The 19,557-nt window shown below is 38.0% G+C and overlaps 1 protein-coding gene across 1 annotated transcript in view; it reads left to right on the forward strand.

Annotated features, from left to right (window-relative positions):
- Positions 1-923: 923 nt before the first annotated feature.
- The window catches only part of ZCWPW2 (zinc finger CW-type and PWWP domain containing 2), a 37,619-nt gene continuing 18,985 nt past the window's right edge, over positions 924-19,557 (forward strand). Inside the window, exons 1-3 of the mRNA XM_039343766.1 lie at positions 924-1,038; positions 1,735-2,065; positions 2,898-3,057. Coding sequence (XP_039199700.1) covers positions 924-1,038; positions 1,735-2,065; positions 2,898-3,057 — 606 coding nt within the window. The remainder of the gene's footprint in view (positions 1,039-1,734; positions 2,066-2,897; positions 3,058-19,557) is intronic.

Below are 19,557 nucleotides of genomic sequence, written 5' to 3' on the forward strand. Positions count from 1 at the left end.
CAGGGGTCCCCAACCTATGGTCCACAGCCTGGGACTGGGCCGTGGGCTCTTGGCCAGTGGGCCGTAGAAAAGACTGGCTGGTGTGCGCACACGTGGGCGCACATTTCCCCCCCACCCTCGCACTAGCACCTGCGGCCCTGTTTGCGCCTGTGCGTGTGCATGAACAGGAATGTTAGCACGAGATGGGAGTCCGCAGCCCGTTTGCACATGCACTGCTAGCCCGGGTGGTTTGCACAGCCCATTTTCTTGTACAGAAGGTTAGTCTATTAAACTCCAATAATCTAAGTTTTCAAGTTCCCATTTATTTTGTTCTCTTGTGTGAAGATTGTTCTCATTATAGGACTTGAAACAGCTCAGGATAATATAGTGAACTTCATTTATTCTTTTTTTATGATTAAGACTATAATGGATCATTAAATTGTTCTTGAGAAATTCAGTTAATAATGAAGCCATGGTAATATGGAAATGCCCTTAAATCTAGGTTGAAAAGCAAAAACTATTTGGGTTCAATGTTATCTTTAAAGAGCTGTTGAAATGCTGCATTAAATACTGAAGTGATGATAACCCTTATTGTTTCAGACTCTTTAAATCTGACTTTATAAGCTACTCTGTGTGAGGTAGGATATTTGCTGTTTTACAAGTATGCCAAACATCTCATATCAGCTATCTTTTTGGAAAACTATTTTTGCTTGTTTTAAGCCACATATCAAGGATCTGTTAATAGGGCTAAATGAGCTTCACAATTAATTAGCAAGAAAAATTCATGGAAGCATAATCACAGAAGCAGTTTGCTTTTCATAAAAGTAGTCACTTGACCTGATTTCAATCACCATATACATTACCCTGCACAGTCATGTGATCGCATTTTGGGAACTTGGCAATCAGCTCATCTTTAGAGCCATTTGCAGCACAGTCAAGTGACTATGCTTTTGACAGTTTTTGATGGCTTCCACTGTTTGCCTCTGGTTTCTAGTGAAAACCAGACATTGGATAAAATAGATTTGCTTAATGATAATAGCATATGCCATAGGAAAGAGGGTAAAATTAACTGCAGTCACAAGGTGACCAGCTTAATGATTGCAACAACTTACAACCATAATTTTGGGTTGTAAGTTATGGTTGAGAATTACTTACAGTATATGAGAACTACCTGTACTACCTATAGCTCAGTTATAATTGAGAACTACCTGTACACGTTTTCATAAGTTAAGTACAGTGGTGGGATTCTAATACCTGAACAACTGGTTCTCATATTAGATGCAGGCCTGGGCCTCCAATGCCTAGAACAGACTTCCGGAAGTGGCATCCACACACTTCCGGTGGGCTGTTCTAGGCCGGGGAGGCGTCCTCCAGGCCTCCAATGCCTCCTCCAGGCCTCTGAGGCCTAAAACAGACTTCTGGAAGTGGTATCCATGCACTTCCGATGGACAGTTCTAGGCCTTGGAGGTCGCCTTGGAGACCTCCAAGGCCTAGACTGGACTTCTGGAAGTCAGCCAGTTTTCCGAATTCAGGTAAATTTAGCTACCTGTTCTCCTGAACCGGTGCGAACCGACTGAATCCCACCACTGGTTAACTATAATTTCTACCCACATAGCCACTGTATTTTCTCAAGCTGCAGAAGTTAATTATCACTTACTTTTGAGAGTAATTAGAGTTTTATTATTAACAGAGTTTTCAGGGAAATACAATTTTCATGGGAATGATTTATGTTTAATATTGTTCTTTATGTTTCAGAGGGAACAAATATTCTACAGACTATAAGAGTGAAGACCTGTTATATGGATTCTGTAAAAGAAAATAATTTTTACATAGGTAAAGGATGGATACAATGTGAGAACAGGGACTGTTTAAAATGGAGACTGTTACAGCAAGATGATATAGAAAATATTGATTCTAATACACCATGGTACTGCTATATGAATATTGATCCAAAGTTTAATAAATGTTCTGTTGCTGAAGAATATTTTCCCAAGGAATCTCAATTTCAAAAACATGGATTAAAATATATTTATTCAAAGTTTCCATTAGGAAGCTTGGTTCTGGCAAAAATGAAAACATGGCCAAGGTAAGGTTTTAAGAAATTAAGCATTAATTAGGGATAATTTAGGTTAATTGCAACATTAAAAAACAATGTTGTAATAAAGATTATATATGTTCTTAAACCTTAAGGGACATAATGATTTTCTATTTAGCTTCCATTATAGTTCTCCAACAATTCCCAAGTATAAACTATGGTGGCACAGTGATTAGATTGCAGACTAACTCATTGCTCACTGCTAGGAGTTTGATTCTGACTGGTTCAACGTTGACTCAGCCTTCCATCCTTCCAAGGTCGATAAAATGAGGACCCAAATTGTTGGGGGCAATATGCTGACTCTATAAACCGCTTAGAGAGGGCTGTAAAGCACTATGAAGTGGTTATATAAGTCTGCTATTGCTATAAATATGTCAGAACAATATATTTATGAAGAATTGTGATTAATATAAGAAAATATATTTTTTAAATTTGTGGAAGAAACATGGGAAATAGAGGAAATATTTATAGCATTTTGGGATTTATGTCAAGAGGTCAAATTAACAGGACAGTCTTAATATGCAAATTCATAGGGTGGATGTAATTCAGAGAGTCCATCACAGAAGTCCTTGAGAAACCCATGAAAGTGGAGCACAAGATACAAGAAGTGCCATTCTTTAGCAAGGTTTTAAAATACAGGCTGGTCTATCTTTCATTTCCTATACCTTCTAACTGCTTATTTCCTCTCCCTTACAATTGCTCTACTGGTTATTTAATAAGTCTGTTGCTGATATATCTCCAAACATGTTTCTTTCTAGATATAGCATAAACCTATGCATTTAATTTTTCTCTGAACTTATTTTTGAAAACATTTTGTTTTAAGATGGCCTGGCATTCTTTCTCCTGATCCTGTTGATGGACAGTATGTGAAATATGATTTTAATGGAGATGTTGAAAGTCATCATGTAGAGTTTCTGGGGAATCCCCATTCCAGGAGTTGGACTGCCATAAAATACATTGATCTTTATCCCAATTCATTTAAGGTAGGATTATTTTTTTTAAAACAAAACTCTAGTTAAACATTAAATTAAATTATTTAAATTCATAGGGCCATACGCTGTCACTTATCTGCAGATAAAATGCAGATTTTTTTTTTAAGCCACACTATTGATGTACCAGCAAGCTATGAAACATCAGTTTGGTTTTGTGTGTATGTGTGTGTCATTTACTAAAAATTGATAATAAATTAATGTTAGTAGTTTGAGTCCCAAGGAATCTTGACTGACCAATAAATTAAAGCTATTCTTCATGTGCTAGATGAATAATAATGCAGATTAGAATCCTACATGAAAGAGTTGTGTCATATATTCAGGCTGGTTTTAGAAAAGGGCCAAATAGCATTATTGCTGATACATGCTGGATAATTAAGAAATGATACTAAAAAGATTAAAAAAGGCCTTCAATTATACTATCAAGTAGTGTGATGTGCTTAGGAAAAATAGGAAACTCAGAACATCTCATTGTCCTTATGAAAAATCTATACACAAGATATGAAACCACAGGTTGGAAGGAAAATGATGAAATAGATTGCCTCCAGGTTGGGAAAAGAATGAGACAAAATTATATACTCTTTCCTTATTCAATTTATATAATATATATATATATATATATATATATATATATATATATATATATATATGTGTGTGTGTGTGTGTGTGTGTGTGTGTGTGTGTGTGTGTGTGTGTTTTCTGAGGTTTTCGCAGGTGTTTGTATGTAGGTCTTTGGTTGTTCGGGTTTTCTCCCACGTAAAATTGGAAGTGTCTTGGCGACGTTTCGACAAAGTCCCATTCGTCATCTTCAGGCTGGTGTTTTCAGTTTCGTGCTACGAAGCTGAAAACACCAGCCTGAAGATGACGAATGGGACTTCGTCGAAACGTCGCCAAGACACTTCCAATTTTACGTGGGAGAAAACCCGAACAACCAAAGACCTATATATATATATATATATATATATATATATATATATATATATATATATATATATATATATATATTGAGTAGGAAGCTCTATTGGAAATTATGATGGTGGTCTGATTATGACAAGGAAATTACTAGGCCCAAGAATCATAAAAGACACATGGGATTACTTCTGAAAAATTTCCTTTATTGTTCTTCATTTGTAGAAAGAAATTTTGCCAAAGTAAAGCCACTATTTGCATCATTGTAGGTATAATCTGGGAACTGCTACAGAAGATCCTTCTTAACTCTCCTTCTCCCAACCAAACTATTTAAGCTTTGCTGCCCTTTTGCCCTCTGGATTTCAGCCCCTTCCTCCTGGGAATCCAGACTACAATCCGTCATAGGAATGATGTTAACTTTCTCCCAAATCTGGACAAAAACCAGATTTAGTGAGTAATTTCCATTGCAGGTTGGAGCTTTAATAAATTAGGTCAGATCAACAATTGTCATGGTGCCCATGAATTTCAAGCCACCTCTGAGCCCAGGTTCAATGAAACCAGTTTGAAGTCTCTCAGGACCATAAGCCTGGGGAACTCCATCAACAAATTTATTTATTTATCTATCTATCACATTTTTAAACAGCCCATCTCCCTCACAGATGGATTCTTGGTAGTGTTCAATTGTCACACTGACCACAGATTCAAGGTACTCTGGCAGGGATGGCTGTATGCTATAGAAAGGAAGGTAAACAAATAGTAGAGTATGGCCCAATGATGGCGAACCTTTTAGAGACCGAATGCCCAAAGTGCAACCCAAAACCCACTTATTTATTGCTGGGTGCCAGGTGGGCATGGCCTACTGGATGGGCATGGCTGTGGTGGTCATGGCAGATTGGGTGGGTGTGGTCAAGGTGGGCGTGATCACCTCAATGTTGCTCGTGGGGAGGGATGTGGGGGCCGGGCAGGATTGGGGGAGATCCAGGAGGTCTCTGGCAGGTGGGATGGTGGGCAGGAGGCTCGTCCTGGGGGGGGTGAGATGAGGCAAGGCAAGGCAGGGTGGGGGTGTCATTGTCAAAGGCAAAGCAAGACAGGGGCCAGGGCGGGGGCTGCCTGACACCATCAGCCCCTTCACACATAGGCCAGCGAGCGCATGGGTGCTGGGATGCATCCAGCCCTGTGGGACCTTGGTGAGTTAAATGGGCGGCTGGTTGAAGAGGGATGGTTGCCATCTACGGGGCATGGCGCGCATGTCCACAGAAGAGGCTCTGAGTGCCGCTTCTGGCACGTGTGCCATAGATTCGTCACCACTGCTATGGCCTATGGCCAATCTCACAAAGGGAATTTTACATCCATTTATGAATTACAGTATGTCTTGCACAATGTCCCTAAAGGCCACCAGAGACTCATTGTAATTACATGTAGGAATTACAAGGGAAATTACAAGATTAAACAACAGTCAGACAAACAGCAGTGAGAATGTGGGATAAAAACATCTGAAAAGAGACCCTCCCTAGTTTCTTGGACTGTAAAGGTGAAGAGTATTTTCTGACATGCAATATTCTGTTAATGTCAACTTACAATAAATTTAGAGCAAGTATTTCTGGATGTGCTTCTTGTCTGGACCTTCCACAGTTGAAATTTATGGATAACAACAGCCATATTTTTGCCCTAAAGTCATGACTGGTACCATATCTAAAAATCAGAGTGGTACTTTTCAGAAATGGAGACCCCCCCATTCTGTGCCCAACCAGCTTTTGATAATGGAAAAGAGGTCAGCCTTCTCATCCAAATATGAGATGGAAAACCATATAAATTGAAGTAAATAAATAAAGTATTTAAAATAAATATTTGAATAAAAGTGCTAATTTGGTAATATTTGACTAGATCAATTATAACTTGTTCTTTGGAGATTGTTTCTTACATAAATGGAATGTCAAAGTCGATATGGTTCTGAAGAATATGGTTTTTTGAATTTAAACCTTCATAATCCTAATTTATATAGGTAGTTGCATGACCTCTGAGAACATTTTGACTAGAGCTTCTCTCCAATATCTTTTGAGAAAGCAGAGTATTGGTATGAAGTTAGTTGCATGCTACTTATGTTGAGTAGTTGAACTGTAATGCTCTTTCATCTCTTTAATATTCAGCATTCAGAAGCAGTTTTTAAAGAGTGAATGTCAAGTTCCATAACCTTTTCTAAGTTATCAAAATTGAGTGTTAGTTTTGGTGGCATAGAAAAGCTGCTTAAATCTTTAATGCTTTTTCCCCTTTAGTTCAGTAAAGGTTTTTCCTTTTATTGGATTATCTTTTCTATAGCAAAAATTCCTGCCAATCACTTAGTCATTTGATAAAGTGTCCTTAAATCTCCTCTTATTTCTGCCATTTCTACTTCAAATGTCTGCCTATCAATACATGGTTTTCTGTTCTCTCTGATCTTTTGAAAATGTCATCTTTTATTCTTTCTTTCCTTTTTTTCTTAGTCTTATTTTCTTGTTATATAACATTGCATTTACCAAATTCAAGGCCAATAGTTATAGGTTACAGCAGTGATGGCGAACCTTTTAGAGACCGAATGCCCAAACTGCAACCCAAAACCCACTTATTGTTGAGTGCCAGGTGGGCGTGGCCACTGGGTGGTCATGACTGCAGTATTTGAGTACCACCAGTCACCTAGCAAGGTGTCAAAAACCTGATCCCAAAAAAAAGGAAAAAAGTGATAAAGTACAGGTAGTCCTCGATTTACAACAATTCACTTAGTGACTGTTCGAAGTTACAACAGCACTGAAAAAGTGACTTATGATCATTTTTCACACTTATGACCGTTACAGCATCCCCAGGGTCATGTGATTTACATTCGGATGCTTGGCAATTGATTCATACTTATGACGGTCAGTGTCCCAGGGTCATGTGATCACTTTTTGCAACTTTTTGACAAGCAAAGTCAATGGCCGGGGAGGACATGGCCAGCTCAACATCACTCAAGTTGCGGGGTGCCTCTGGGAGGTGCGGGTGGGCTGTGGGAGGGATCCGTGGGTCTCTGGTAGAGGGGGTGGGACTGTGGTGGGCAGTCCCTCCCTCCCATTGTCCCTGCCTTCCTCCCTTCTTTCCTTCCTTCCTTTCCTTCCTTCCCTCTCATTGTCCCTTCCCTCCCATTCTCTGTTCCTTCCTTCCTTCTTTCCTTTCCTTCCTTCCCTCTCACTGTCCCTTCCTTCCTTCTCTCCCTCCTTCCCATTGTCCTTTTCTTCCTTCCTTCCTTCCTTCTTTCCTTCCTTCCTTCCTTCCTCCCTCCCTTCCTCCCTCCCTCCCTCCCTCCCTGCCCAGGAAGGGACAAGGGAGGGTACAGGCTGCCAGCACAGCTGGTGGCCGTGCTGCCAGTGGCGATGGCTTGAAAGGCCACTGTAAATTGCTGGACAACAGCCGCACACCCATGAGAACAGAGTGGCAGGAAGATATTTGTAATGAGGAAGGGAGAAAAACAGGCATCCCCTGAAGGAAATCAGCAAATGGTTCTCACCCACTTCTCACACCTGTGGACTCTGGGGGAGGGGATGCCGCGAGCAGCATGAGAGTCCATGTTACCTGCGCTATGCTGCCCAGACCCCAGCAGGCAGCGGTGCATTCTCCTCACTGCATGGAGCGGCTGGGCTGGGTGAAGTGAACCGGCGACATGCCAAACCTGCCTGGGCGGTGGTAACAGTGAGCGAATGCACCTGGCGCCTGGCGTCCTAGGTGAAATGGAAGCACTCAGAATGCGGTCAGCCTGTGTGGCAAAACAATCACCTGGGACGCCAGGTGCCAGGTGCATGTGCTTGCCACCGCCTCTGTGCATGCCCAGGCAGGTTCAGCATGTCGCCGGTTCGCCTTGCCCAGCCCAGCCACTCCATGCAGTGAGGAGAACGCACCATTGCCTGCTGAAACCTGGCTCGGGTCTGGGCAGTGTAGCACAGTTAATGTGGACTCTTATGCCACTCGTGGCATCCCCTCCCCCAGAGTCCACGGGTGTGTAAAGGGCCATTTGTGGATCTCCTTTCTCCAAATGCTTTCTGCTTCGCTTATTCACCCTTCTCTCGCATTTTCTCTAAATGCTTTCTGCTTTGCTCATTCACACTTCTCTCACTATTTCTCCAAAGTCCAAACTCCCGCTGCTTCCCTTGCTCACCCTGCTCACTTTCCCAAAGTCCAAACTCACTTGTGATACTTCCCTCACTCGGCCTGGTTGCCTTCCCAAAGTCCAAACTCCCGCTGCTTTCCTTGCTTGCCTTCCCAAAGTCCAAACATGTGCATACTACTTTCCTTGCTTGCCCTGCTTGCCCTTTCTCCAAAGTCCAAACTCACATTGCTTCACTAGCTCGCTCACCCTTTCTCCAAACTCACGCTACTCGCTCACTATTCCAACTGCACCATCGCTTTCAAAGGCCAAGTGCTCTCTCTCTCCCTCCCCCCCTCTCTCTCCCCTGCCAATACCTGCTCCTTTTATAGGTTCTCCTCTCCCCGCCCAGCTCTCACAGCTGCTTCCAGACTTCCGGTGCAGAGAGAGAAAGAGACCAAGAGTGCTGCTGGATTTGGTTTCCCTGCCCTCTCCAGCTCCCACTAGTCAGGCGCTCATGAAGAGGGGGAGGGGAACAGCCCCACCCCGCATCCCTCTGGGGTGATGGCGTGCATGTCCACAGAAAGGGCTCTGTGTGCCATCTGTGGCACGCATGCCATAGGTTTGCCACATGGGGTTACAGAATTGATTTCTCAGCCACTTTCCATTTTATTAATGGAAATACAGAAAAATATTCAAATTGATTTACGAAATATACTTTTTTATTTATTGTTGTCTCTTCCACATACTAGAATCTTGTTCAATTTTCAGAATGTATGGGAAAAAAATGATTTAGCTCAGTGATGGCAAACCTTTTAGAGACTGAGTGCCCAAACTGCAACCCAAAACCCACTTATTTATCGCCGGGTGCCAGGTGGGCATGGCCTACTGGATGGGCATGGCTGTGGTGGTCATGGCAGATTGGGTGGGTGTGGTCAATGTTGCTCGTGGGGAGGGATGCCTGTGGGGGCCGGGCAGGATTGGGGGAGATCCAAGGGGTCTCTGGCAGGTGGGATAGTGGGCAGGAGGCTCGTCTTGTGGGGTGAGGCAAGGCAAGGCAAGGCAGGATGGGGGTGTCATTGTCACAGGGCAAGGCAAGGCAAGGGCCAGGGCGGCAGCTGCCTGACACCAGTGGCCCCTGCACACATAGGCCAGCGACCGCATGGGTGCTGGGATGCATCTAGCCATGTGGGACCTCGGCGAGTTAGCGGGCGGCTAGTTGAAGAGGGATGGTTGCCATCTTTGGGGCATGGCGTGCATGCCCACAGAGAAGGCTCTGAGTGCCGCCTCTGGCACATGTGCCATAGGTTCGCCATCACTGATTTAGCTTCACAGTACCAGCTTAATTGAACTCCACAGGTCGCCAGTCATGAATATAATAAATATGTGACTTTTTCAGGAGAAACTTTAAAATAGAAATAGCCAACTTCTAAAGCTTCAGGTTCAGATATAGTTGAAAAAGGTCTTCCTATCTTATTGTTATAGCAGCTAGATACCATAGTGTTTATAAAGCTGCATTTGATGTGGGAGACTGGGGTTCAAATTCCAGCTGATACTTACCTTATCAGTAGGAGTCTTTGGGCAAAGACCCTCAAGTGCTTTATCTGCCTACCGCAAAATATGAGACATGAATTAGAAGAGTCATGATGGCTCAGATATCACCCAGATTAATAAGGTCTGTGTTAATGTTGAGGAACCAGAACAATCTGATGATAAGTGGGCCACTGGAACAAACCATACATAGACGAGACAAGAAAATCTAAAACTGATAGAATGCTACTATAATAGCAAACCTAATGAGAGGGGATATAAGAAGCATATGAGGTCATAAGCGGAAGCAGATTCAGAAACGTAGAGAACTTGAAGATGAAATCAAATCAAAAGAAAGGGCCTTGATTCTAAATCCTTCTGATGAAAGTATCAAAGAATCTGTAAAGTTACTAAGGTCACAATTTAATATGTTGATAGCAGATCAAGCGGCAACCAATTTATTGTTTATGAAACAAAATACATTTTGTAATGCTAATAAGCCTGGGAGATGGTTGGCTTATCAATTAAGAAAGAAACAGAGACAGAGAATAATTGAGAAAATAAATTACAAGGGTAAATTAGTTTCTCAGAAGGAATTGATTAAAAAATCTTTTTTGGATTATTATCAAAAGTTATACAAATCTACTAATGTGCAACTGCTAGATATAAATAAATATCTAGCTGAGGCAAGTTTTCCTAAATTGACTGAGGATCAGAAACATGAAATTAATGGCTTAATTACTAAGGAGGAAATTGCCTCAGCAATTCAACAATTGAAACTAGGGAAAGCACCGGGTACGGATGGGTTAACAGCTGTTTATTATAAAGCTTTAATGGAGGAGATGATCCAACCATTAAATGATCTTTTTAATGGTATCTTACAGGGTTTAGAGATTCCTCCTTCATGGCATAGTGCTTTTATATCATTGATTCCAAAGGAGGATCAAGATCTTACTTTACCAAAAAATTATAGGCCTATATCTCTTTTAAATGTGGATTATAAGATATTTGTAAAAATCTTGGTAAATAGGCTTATGAGGGTGGCGCATCATCTTGTGCATAAAGATCAATCAGGGTTTATAACAGGAAGGTATATGAAAAATAATGTTAGACAAATTATTAATCTATTAGAATATTTAGACAAGAACAACCAAGTTCCTGCAGGGCTCATATTTTTAGATGCTGAAAAAGCATTTGATCAATTGAATTGGCATTTTATGCTAAGAGTAATGGAAGAAATGAATTTTGGCGAAAAGATATTACAAGCTCTTACGGTAATATATCAAAAACAAATGGCACAACTTATTGTTAATGGAGGTTTGTCGGAGGTTTTTACAATAGAGAAAGGTACTAGACAGGGGTGTCCTTTATCGCCATTGTTGTTTGTTTTAACACTGGAAATATTATTGATCAAAATTCGAGAGTCTCAGGAAATTAAAGGAATAGAAGTTAACAAAAAAGAATATAAGTTGAGAGCTTTTGCGGATGACTTGGTTGTTACTTTGTCGCAACCTGATTATTCTGCAGTAAACTTATTACAGTTGATTCATCATTATGGTTTGGTTTCGGGTTTCAAGATTAATGTAAATAAGACTAAAATCTTACCTAAAAATATGTCTAGTCAGGAGAAGCAGATTTTGGCTAACTTGACGGGTTTTGAGATTGTTAATAAGGTAAAATATTTGGGGGTGATGTTGTCTGTTTCTAATGTAAAATTATTTAAAAATAATTATGAAAGGTTGTGGGTCAGGGTACAGAAGGACTTGAAGAATTGGGAGAAGTTGCAATTATCCCTCATGGGAAGAATTGCAGTGATAAAAATGAATATTCTACCCAAGTTTCTTTTTTTGTTTCAAATGTTACCGATTTTGAAAAATGAGATTAATTTAAGTGAGTGGCAGAAGGGTCTTAATAAATTTATTTGGGCAGGGAAAAAGCCAAGGGTTAAGTTTAAAATTATGCAAGACTTCCGTGAGAGGGGTGGACTTAAGGTACCAAATTTGAAATTATATTACGATGCGGTGGTCTTAACACTAATCAGTGATTGGGTAAATTTGACAAATCCTGAGATACTTCATTTAGAGGGATGGGATTTACTTTATGGGTGGCATGCCTATTTAATATTTAATAAAAAAATGGACTGGGTCTTTAAATCTCATATTTTAAGAATTTCTTTATTTAGGATTTGGAGAAAATATTATAAAAGTGATTTTAAAGTTCCATTATGGGCTATACCTTGGCATGCGATAGAAGGAATAAAAAGAGGAGTAAAAATGGACATGGTGTCTTATAGTCAGTTACTTAGATGGGATGGGCAAAACTGGCAGTTAAGATTACGGGAAGATTTAGCGCAAGAAAATATTATTTATTCTTGGTTTCAATATAGGCAACTAGTAGATAAATGGAAGGTGGATTGTAAATTGGGTTTTCTTAGAGAAGATGGAAATCTTATTAAGCAAGTCAAGGATCAAAGACAAACCCATATCAAGAGAATTTATGGGGTATTAGTTGAAATGGACTCAGAAACGGAATTAATTAAAGATTGTATGATTAGATGGGCGCAGAATTTTGGTGTCCCAGTCTCATTGGACATTTGGGAAACCATTTGGGTGAGAAATGTCAAATTTACACAAGCACAGAACCTTAGGGAGAATTTTTATAAAATGTTTTATAGATGGCACCTTGATCCACAAAAAATGTCTCTTATGTACCCTGACGTGCAACCCAAATGTTGGAGATGTGGTTATAAGGATGCTTCCTATTATCATATTTGGTGGTCATGCAGAGAGATAAAAGCATTTTGGATCAAAATATGGTGGAATATCCAGAGAATTTTTAGAAGGAGGGTAAAATTTACTCCGCAATTATTTTTGTTAGGCATTGTTACAGATTGTGATACAAAGGAGGTTGTATTGATGTTAAATTTGATTACAGCCGCTAGGCTGTTAGTAGGACAATATTGGAAGAAGGAATCTTTGCCTACATTGCAGGAATGGTTTCTTAAAGTAGCTTATCTGGCGGAAATGGCAAAGATTTCGGCTTTCTTAAAGCAACAAACGCAAGAGAAGTTCCTTGCTGTTTGGGACAAATGGATAAAATTTATACAATTTAGATTGGGTATACAAAAATATCACATAGCTTTTTTATAAGTTTTATTTTTATATATATATATATATATATATTTTTTATATACATACATAAATATAGATTTTTTAATTTAATTTTTTATTTTTATTTCTTAATTTTTAATTAAGCCTATATTCTGCTCTGGGAAGCTCAGGGGGGGGAAGGGAGGGTTTTTGTGAGGGGTGGGGGATGGGGGTTTTTTTTTATATATATATATGTAATGTTTAGTTTCTTTTTTGTATATGTTGTCTTTTGTTTTGTATTGTTTTTGTCTTTTTGTAAAATTTATAAAACTTTCAATAAAAAAAAAAAAAGAAGCATATGAGGGAACTGTGGATGGACGGAAGACCTGTATCCACACTAACTGAGATGCTGAGTCCTATCAGCCATTATAGCTACAGGACCATATGGCAAGTATATGAGCATGGCTCAGAAGAGCTTTGGGAACAAAATCTGAGTCTCAAACACCAATTGGACATACATAAAGCAGTTAACCAAGATTCAAGGTCCAGACAAACCAAACTGAGCACAACCCAGATTGACCACAGGAAATGACTCAATGCAATACACAAAGATCTGTGAATGCCTGAACCATACAAAGTCAACAAGACATTGAGAACCTTCCTCAAGAACTCAATGAAATTGTGGAAAACAACACTAAATGTTAACTCAAAGACAGCACATTCAGGTGGCCATCAAGTGTAGCATATACCAAGGTGATCCTTTGTCCCTGCTGCTATTTTGCATAGGCTTGAATCCCAGATGATCACAAAGACAGATAATCACAAAGACTGGATATGGATACAAGTTCAGGAGTGGAACTAACATCAGCCACTTCCTCTGCATGGATGACATCAATTCTATGCAAAGAATGAATGAGACATAGACTTGCTGATCCACCTGTCACAGATCTACTGTGAGGACATCAGGATGTCTTTCAGAAGTGTAGCTGGATGGTAGTCAAGAAAGGGTAAGTAGTTAAGACTTATGAAGTGGAACTACCCGTGGGTCACATAGTAGACATATAGACTAGTTATAAGGACTTTGGTGTTTCACAGTCATATGAGAACCACAATGAGGAGGCAAGGAAGACAGCAACATTCAAATACCACCAAAGAATCAGTCAGTCCTGAAGAACCAACTCAATGGGAAGAACAAGAACCATGCCATCAACATGTATGTCAGTCACCAGATACCCTGCCAGTACAATGAGCTGTTCAAAGAAGGACATGGAAGATGCCAGTGTGAAGACCCAGAAGCTCCTCATGATGTATGGAGATTTCTATCCAAACTCCAATACCCAGAAACTGTACATCAGAAAAAAGATGGTTGAGGTGTGATGAATGTCAGAACCACTATCATGGATGAAATCCAGGGCATTCAGGTATACATCAATAAAATGGCATCCAAAAATGAGCTGTTTAGAGTGTGCCTGAGGCAGCAACAGATATGGGAGAAACATTAAGCAGAAAAGTACCATCAGATAGTATGCTAGAATATGCCAATAGAACCCTCACAACAATCCCTACTATCACTATAATTCAAACCAATGAACTGGTACACACTACAGCCACTGTAATCCTGGATGTGCTTGCCCTACAGAATTAAAAAAAAAAAAAATAGCAGTATAAATCTGCCCTGAAAAATGATATTAGTGGGTAAGATTAAGGCAACTCAGATAGAGGTGAGTCAAGCGGTGGAATTACAGAAAGGTGTGAGAATTAGAGATAAAATTTGGCTACTGAAAAAATGCAAGAGCCTGAAGCCCTCAAAATCGCAAAACAAAGGCTCACAGCATTGGCTACCAGCCTAAGGACACACACTAGAGAATAACAAAATAACAGAGTTGGAAGGGACCTTGTGTCCAATCTCCCTCTCAGGCAGGAGACCCTGTATCATTCCAGATAAGTGGCTGTCCAGATTCTTCTTAAAAGCCTCCAGTGATAGAGTACTGACAACCTCTGAAGGCAAGCCATTCCATTGGTTAATTGATCTCAGTTAGGAAATTTCTCCTTAGTTCTAGGTTGCTTTTCCCTTTGATTAGTTTCCACCCATTGTTTAGAAATGCAGAGACCAAGAAGATGAATGCCCTGTTCTCCAAAGAACCATTCAAGATATACTCCCAACTGCAGTGCAGTAACAGTAGAGCCAGAAATTGAACAGTACTGGAAGAACAACAGAAACTGAATGAACAGTACTAGAAGAACATATGGGAGAAAGAGAAAACACATGATATCAGTGCAAAGTGGCTGCAGGACCTGACAGCAGACCACAGCAATCTATCAGAGCAGGAACCAATCATCATCACAGTAGTAGACATCTACAGCAAGTGAAGAACATAAAGAGCTGACTTTTTAAGGATACATGTATATGAATTTTTTGAATTTTTAAGTAGATGAGATATAAGCTACAATTAATTAAACATTCTTATTAAAGCAACAAAAAATTAAATTGGGCTAAAATTAGTAACTGCAAATTTATGTATGTCTGTTCAAAGATAAATCTCATAGAACTGAAAGGTACCTGCTTCTAATGAAGTCTGTATAAGCTTGAAGCCCATGCTTGAATTCAATCCAAGTTTACTAAACACTATTAAAACATTAGTTTCAATTTGAATCATCTATATATTTATATCATTAATAACATCAATAAAATGTACATGCAATAACAGAAATTTAGGAAATGTAGATTAATACAGATTCAGTTTTTTATAAATACATATAACATTCTTATGATGCTAGTTGTATTTCAGACCTTTGCAGGATTTTAAAATCATTTTCACAAATATAGAAGTGGCTAATGATCTCCAAATACATTTGGATTTATATGGATGTTAATAATAATTTTCATTCAATTATTTTTAAGTGACTAGTGGAGTAGGAATTACATAATTGATATTGATCAATATATTAATAGAATTGACCTGAATAGTGAGTAATCCATTGTAGTGATGCATCTTCAATTTAAATTCAAAATAACACTAAAAAAAATACCCAAGAAATTAGGCAAAATGCAATAGAAGATAACTCATGTTTAATTTAACTGAAATTAACAGATATTTATGGAAGGTGCATCTTATAGTAAGTGAAAATTTTGATGGCACAAAATGTTTTTCAACAGCTCTATATTTCCACTATTAATCTATTTTAACTAAAAAACTTATATTTTATTCTGTTCTAGTCATATTATTTTAGAATAACATAAAGGGGTCCTTGGTGGTCTCTGAGCTTGGTTGTTTTCTTGCAGACATTTCATTAGCCAAACTAGTATAACATCATCAGAATAATGAAGAGTTCCACCACAAGATGGCACACATCGATTAATAAATTGAATTTCTATTTAGCTAGCTTCCATATTCTTTCTCAGTTTATTAGAAATTTACTGTATGCTAGTATTATATTGAAAATTATTTCGTCTTTGCAAAAATGTAACACTGTGTCATAAGTTTAAAATATGCATCACTTACAGAGTTATTGTGAAGTCATTCAAGCAGTAATGTCTCCTCAAAGGCTTTAGTTACATCCCATACAAAATTGTAAGAACTTTGAAGAAAGCAAAAAGGAATATAATGTGCACTAGAGCTCTCTTTGCAAAGCAATTTTTTCCCCACTAGACCAAGATTCTCAAGCCAGCTGCTACTTGGCATAGTTCATTCCACCCATATTGACAAAAATCAATATGAACACATTTTTACAAAATCACTAGAAAAAAAGAATAATTGTCATCTCTGATTTTTCTTTGGCCAGCACATCTTCCCAATGATTCAAAATAGTAGTTTGCCTCCCTCGTTATGTTAGCATAGCACTAACTAATGCTGATATGTTTTTTTTTCCAAAACAATTTTTATTTGTTTTCCATTTTACACCAGCACTGCTTAAGAACCCACGTGGAAACATGGTGATCAATTTTTTTTATCAACAATAACATAATAAATATATACACATTACTTCTTAAAATTTTCCCTCTTTATCTATATAGAATATTATACTCAAATTAATACATTTTCAAATGAATTCATTCATTACTATGTCTAACCATCAACTGCATTAATTAATAAAAAAAATTTAATCTATAAAAATCTATATTTCTTCACATATTTAAACTTAAGCTTAATAAACTCTCCATTTATTTAAAAACATTATAATCAAGTCAATATCTTTCTAAAACCAATTCATTCCCTAATATGACATTTTATCCAAGTTATATAATTAAAAATAAATTAACATTCTCTGTCTATTTATATTGTTATAGGCTCATTAAAACATTTCTAAAACAAATTTTCATTAAATATATCACTCTATGTAAGTTTCATTAATCAATAAAAGTTTACAAACTCATTATCCATCCCAAAGATCCTGTATCATGCTTTCTTAATTTTGTAAATATTTAAACTTAAACTAACATATCCATTTACTGTTCAGGTGCCCCAAGTGTTTTTTTATTTAAACATTATTAACTTCAAAAATAAATTCTTCTCTTTCTGACCAATATTCTATTGTTTTTCACTGTTTCTCCAAATCTCCAATAATTAATTCCACCATTTCCCATATTTCAGTTCTTTTCTCATTATACCATCTCTAATATTAAAAAATATTAAATCAATTTTAAATCAATCCAGATTGCTATAAAACCTTTACCACATTACTACAATCAGATTTAATATTTATATCGTATTCTGGGTTTCTTTCTAATCCAAACAGGTTTCCATAAACGGGCCTCCGCCTACCACACTATACACTCCAAAAAAGAAGCTCCCATTGTGCATTTTGTTAAATTAGTATAAAAGTTATAGTTAATCTGAATGACTCGTAGCAGAACATCATTTCCCCTTTCTTTTAACATTGAATAAATTTCAATTAAAGTCCTTTCTTTTATATTGTCCTCTTTGCTCACGTTTTTCTCTTCTTCCCATGTTTTTTTTCTCTATCTCAAAATCAAATGGTGTCTGCAGGCAACTTGTCCTTCTGAAGCAAGATCGTCCAGTTCCTTATCATAAGTCCTTTGTCCATTGATATCAAGTCTTTTTTCCAAAATCAATTGATTGTCCAACTATAAGTTTACTTCTTCCACCTCAGTAAGCGGAGCACAAGCCTCTTGTGTGTAAACTGATGTTTCACTTAGTCCTTGTCTTTTGCCTTGTGGATACACAGAAATCTCTGAGCAAGCAATTATCTTCTCCATATTTTCCAAAATTTTGTCCAAAATATACTTATAAATAAGATCTACACCAATTTCCTCCATCTTTATTATATTTCAAATCCTTATCCTTTTGAAGGAGACTATATTTAAAAAACAATCACAATATCCATCTCCTCCCAGTTTCCTCATCTTTTTCCTTTGTACAAAATGAAAGACTTTCCAGCGAAGCAAAGATAGCAAATACAATGAATAAATTTGTCAAAGAGTGTCCCCCAGAAAATAATCAGATATTCAATCCTTCCGGCCACCATAAAAATAAAATCAAACAATATTCTCCAAATATTATAAAAAACTTTCTTGAGGCTCCCAATATCCAAAAATAAAATCAACCATTAAAACAAAAGTAGATTTAATCCTTTGTGCTTCTCTTTCCCCATTTAAAAAGCCGCTTCACCAGAAAAGGAAATAATTCCAAGAAAAAAAAAACCTTTTCACAGGCGTAAAGAAAATAGAGGCGAAAGTAAAGTCTCACCGGGTTCTCCACAGTGGGTCCGTTTGTTTAGCTGATCTTGTGGCTTGCAGTTGATGCAGCTAGATGATCAGCCATTTTATTGGCCAATCTTTACCCTGTCGGCCCAAAGGAGATACTTGGTGCACAGAGGACGCGGCCGCCCCTCTGCAACTATCAGAGAAGCCTCCTCAACAGAAGACGCTCCTCCAGAGTGTCTTTTCGACCTTCTAAGGCAGTGTTTCTCAACCTTGGAAACTTTACAATGTATGGACTTCAACTCCCAAAATTCTCCAGCTAGCATTGCTAGCTGGAGAATTTTGGGAGTTGAAGCCCACCATCGTAAAGTTGCCAAGGTTGAGAAATACTGCTCTAAGGGGTCTACCAGCAGAGGAAACTCGATCGGCAAAGGGACGACTCCCTTTGCTCGACCACACAACCATGAACCGGAACCGGAAGCCACCAATGCTGATATGTTTTAAGTGAATTATTATTTATTCATTCCTTAATAATTGGGATAATGTAAATGACATCTTCCCTGATAATTAGGTATTATTTGCCTGAGAAAACTTTGTATTAAAACCATATATTTGATAGGAATCCCTTTTTTCAAATATCACCAACACATGAAATGCTAATACTTGAGAATTCTGAAAAATATTGATCTGTACTTTTATTACTTAACAGTAGATAATATGCTATAAAAAGTATAATTATAAAATAAACAGGTATTATGTAAAGTCACACATCTTGGAATTTCTGTGCAAGTTTTTTTTAAACATTATTCACAGAAGCAATGCTGCAGCACACACTTAAAATTAGGCATAAAATCTGACAACTCATCCTAATTATCAAAATTATTTGTACAGCACACTTGGCTATAGCTAAGTGAATCATTTCATCTTCCAATCTTTTTCATTTGTGTACACAGTGAATCATATATTAAGTCTTTTGGATGAATGCATATAACACACAAGTTTATAGTTTAATATGTTATTTCCTTAAAGTTGTTGATGGAGAAAAATGATGCCAACTTAAAAGAGATTTAAAGTTAAATAGATTAAGGTTAAGACAACAAACTGGGGAGTATGTCAGATGCCAGAATAGTGAGGCAGATATTGTTGTAATGAGGAGAAAAGTGTACAATATAACTTCTACAAAGTAAAAACATTTAAATATATGTATATAAATATCT

This window comes from Crotalus tigris, unplaced genomic scaffold, assembly GCF_016545835.1.
Source record: "Crotalus tigris isolate CLP2741 ecotype Arizona unplaced genomic scaffold, ASM1654583v1 scf7180000017871.4482833, whole genome shotgun sequence".
Lineage (NCBI taxonomy): Eukaryota > Metazoa > Chordata > Lepidosauria > Squamata > Viperidae > Crotalus > Crotalus tigris.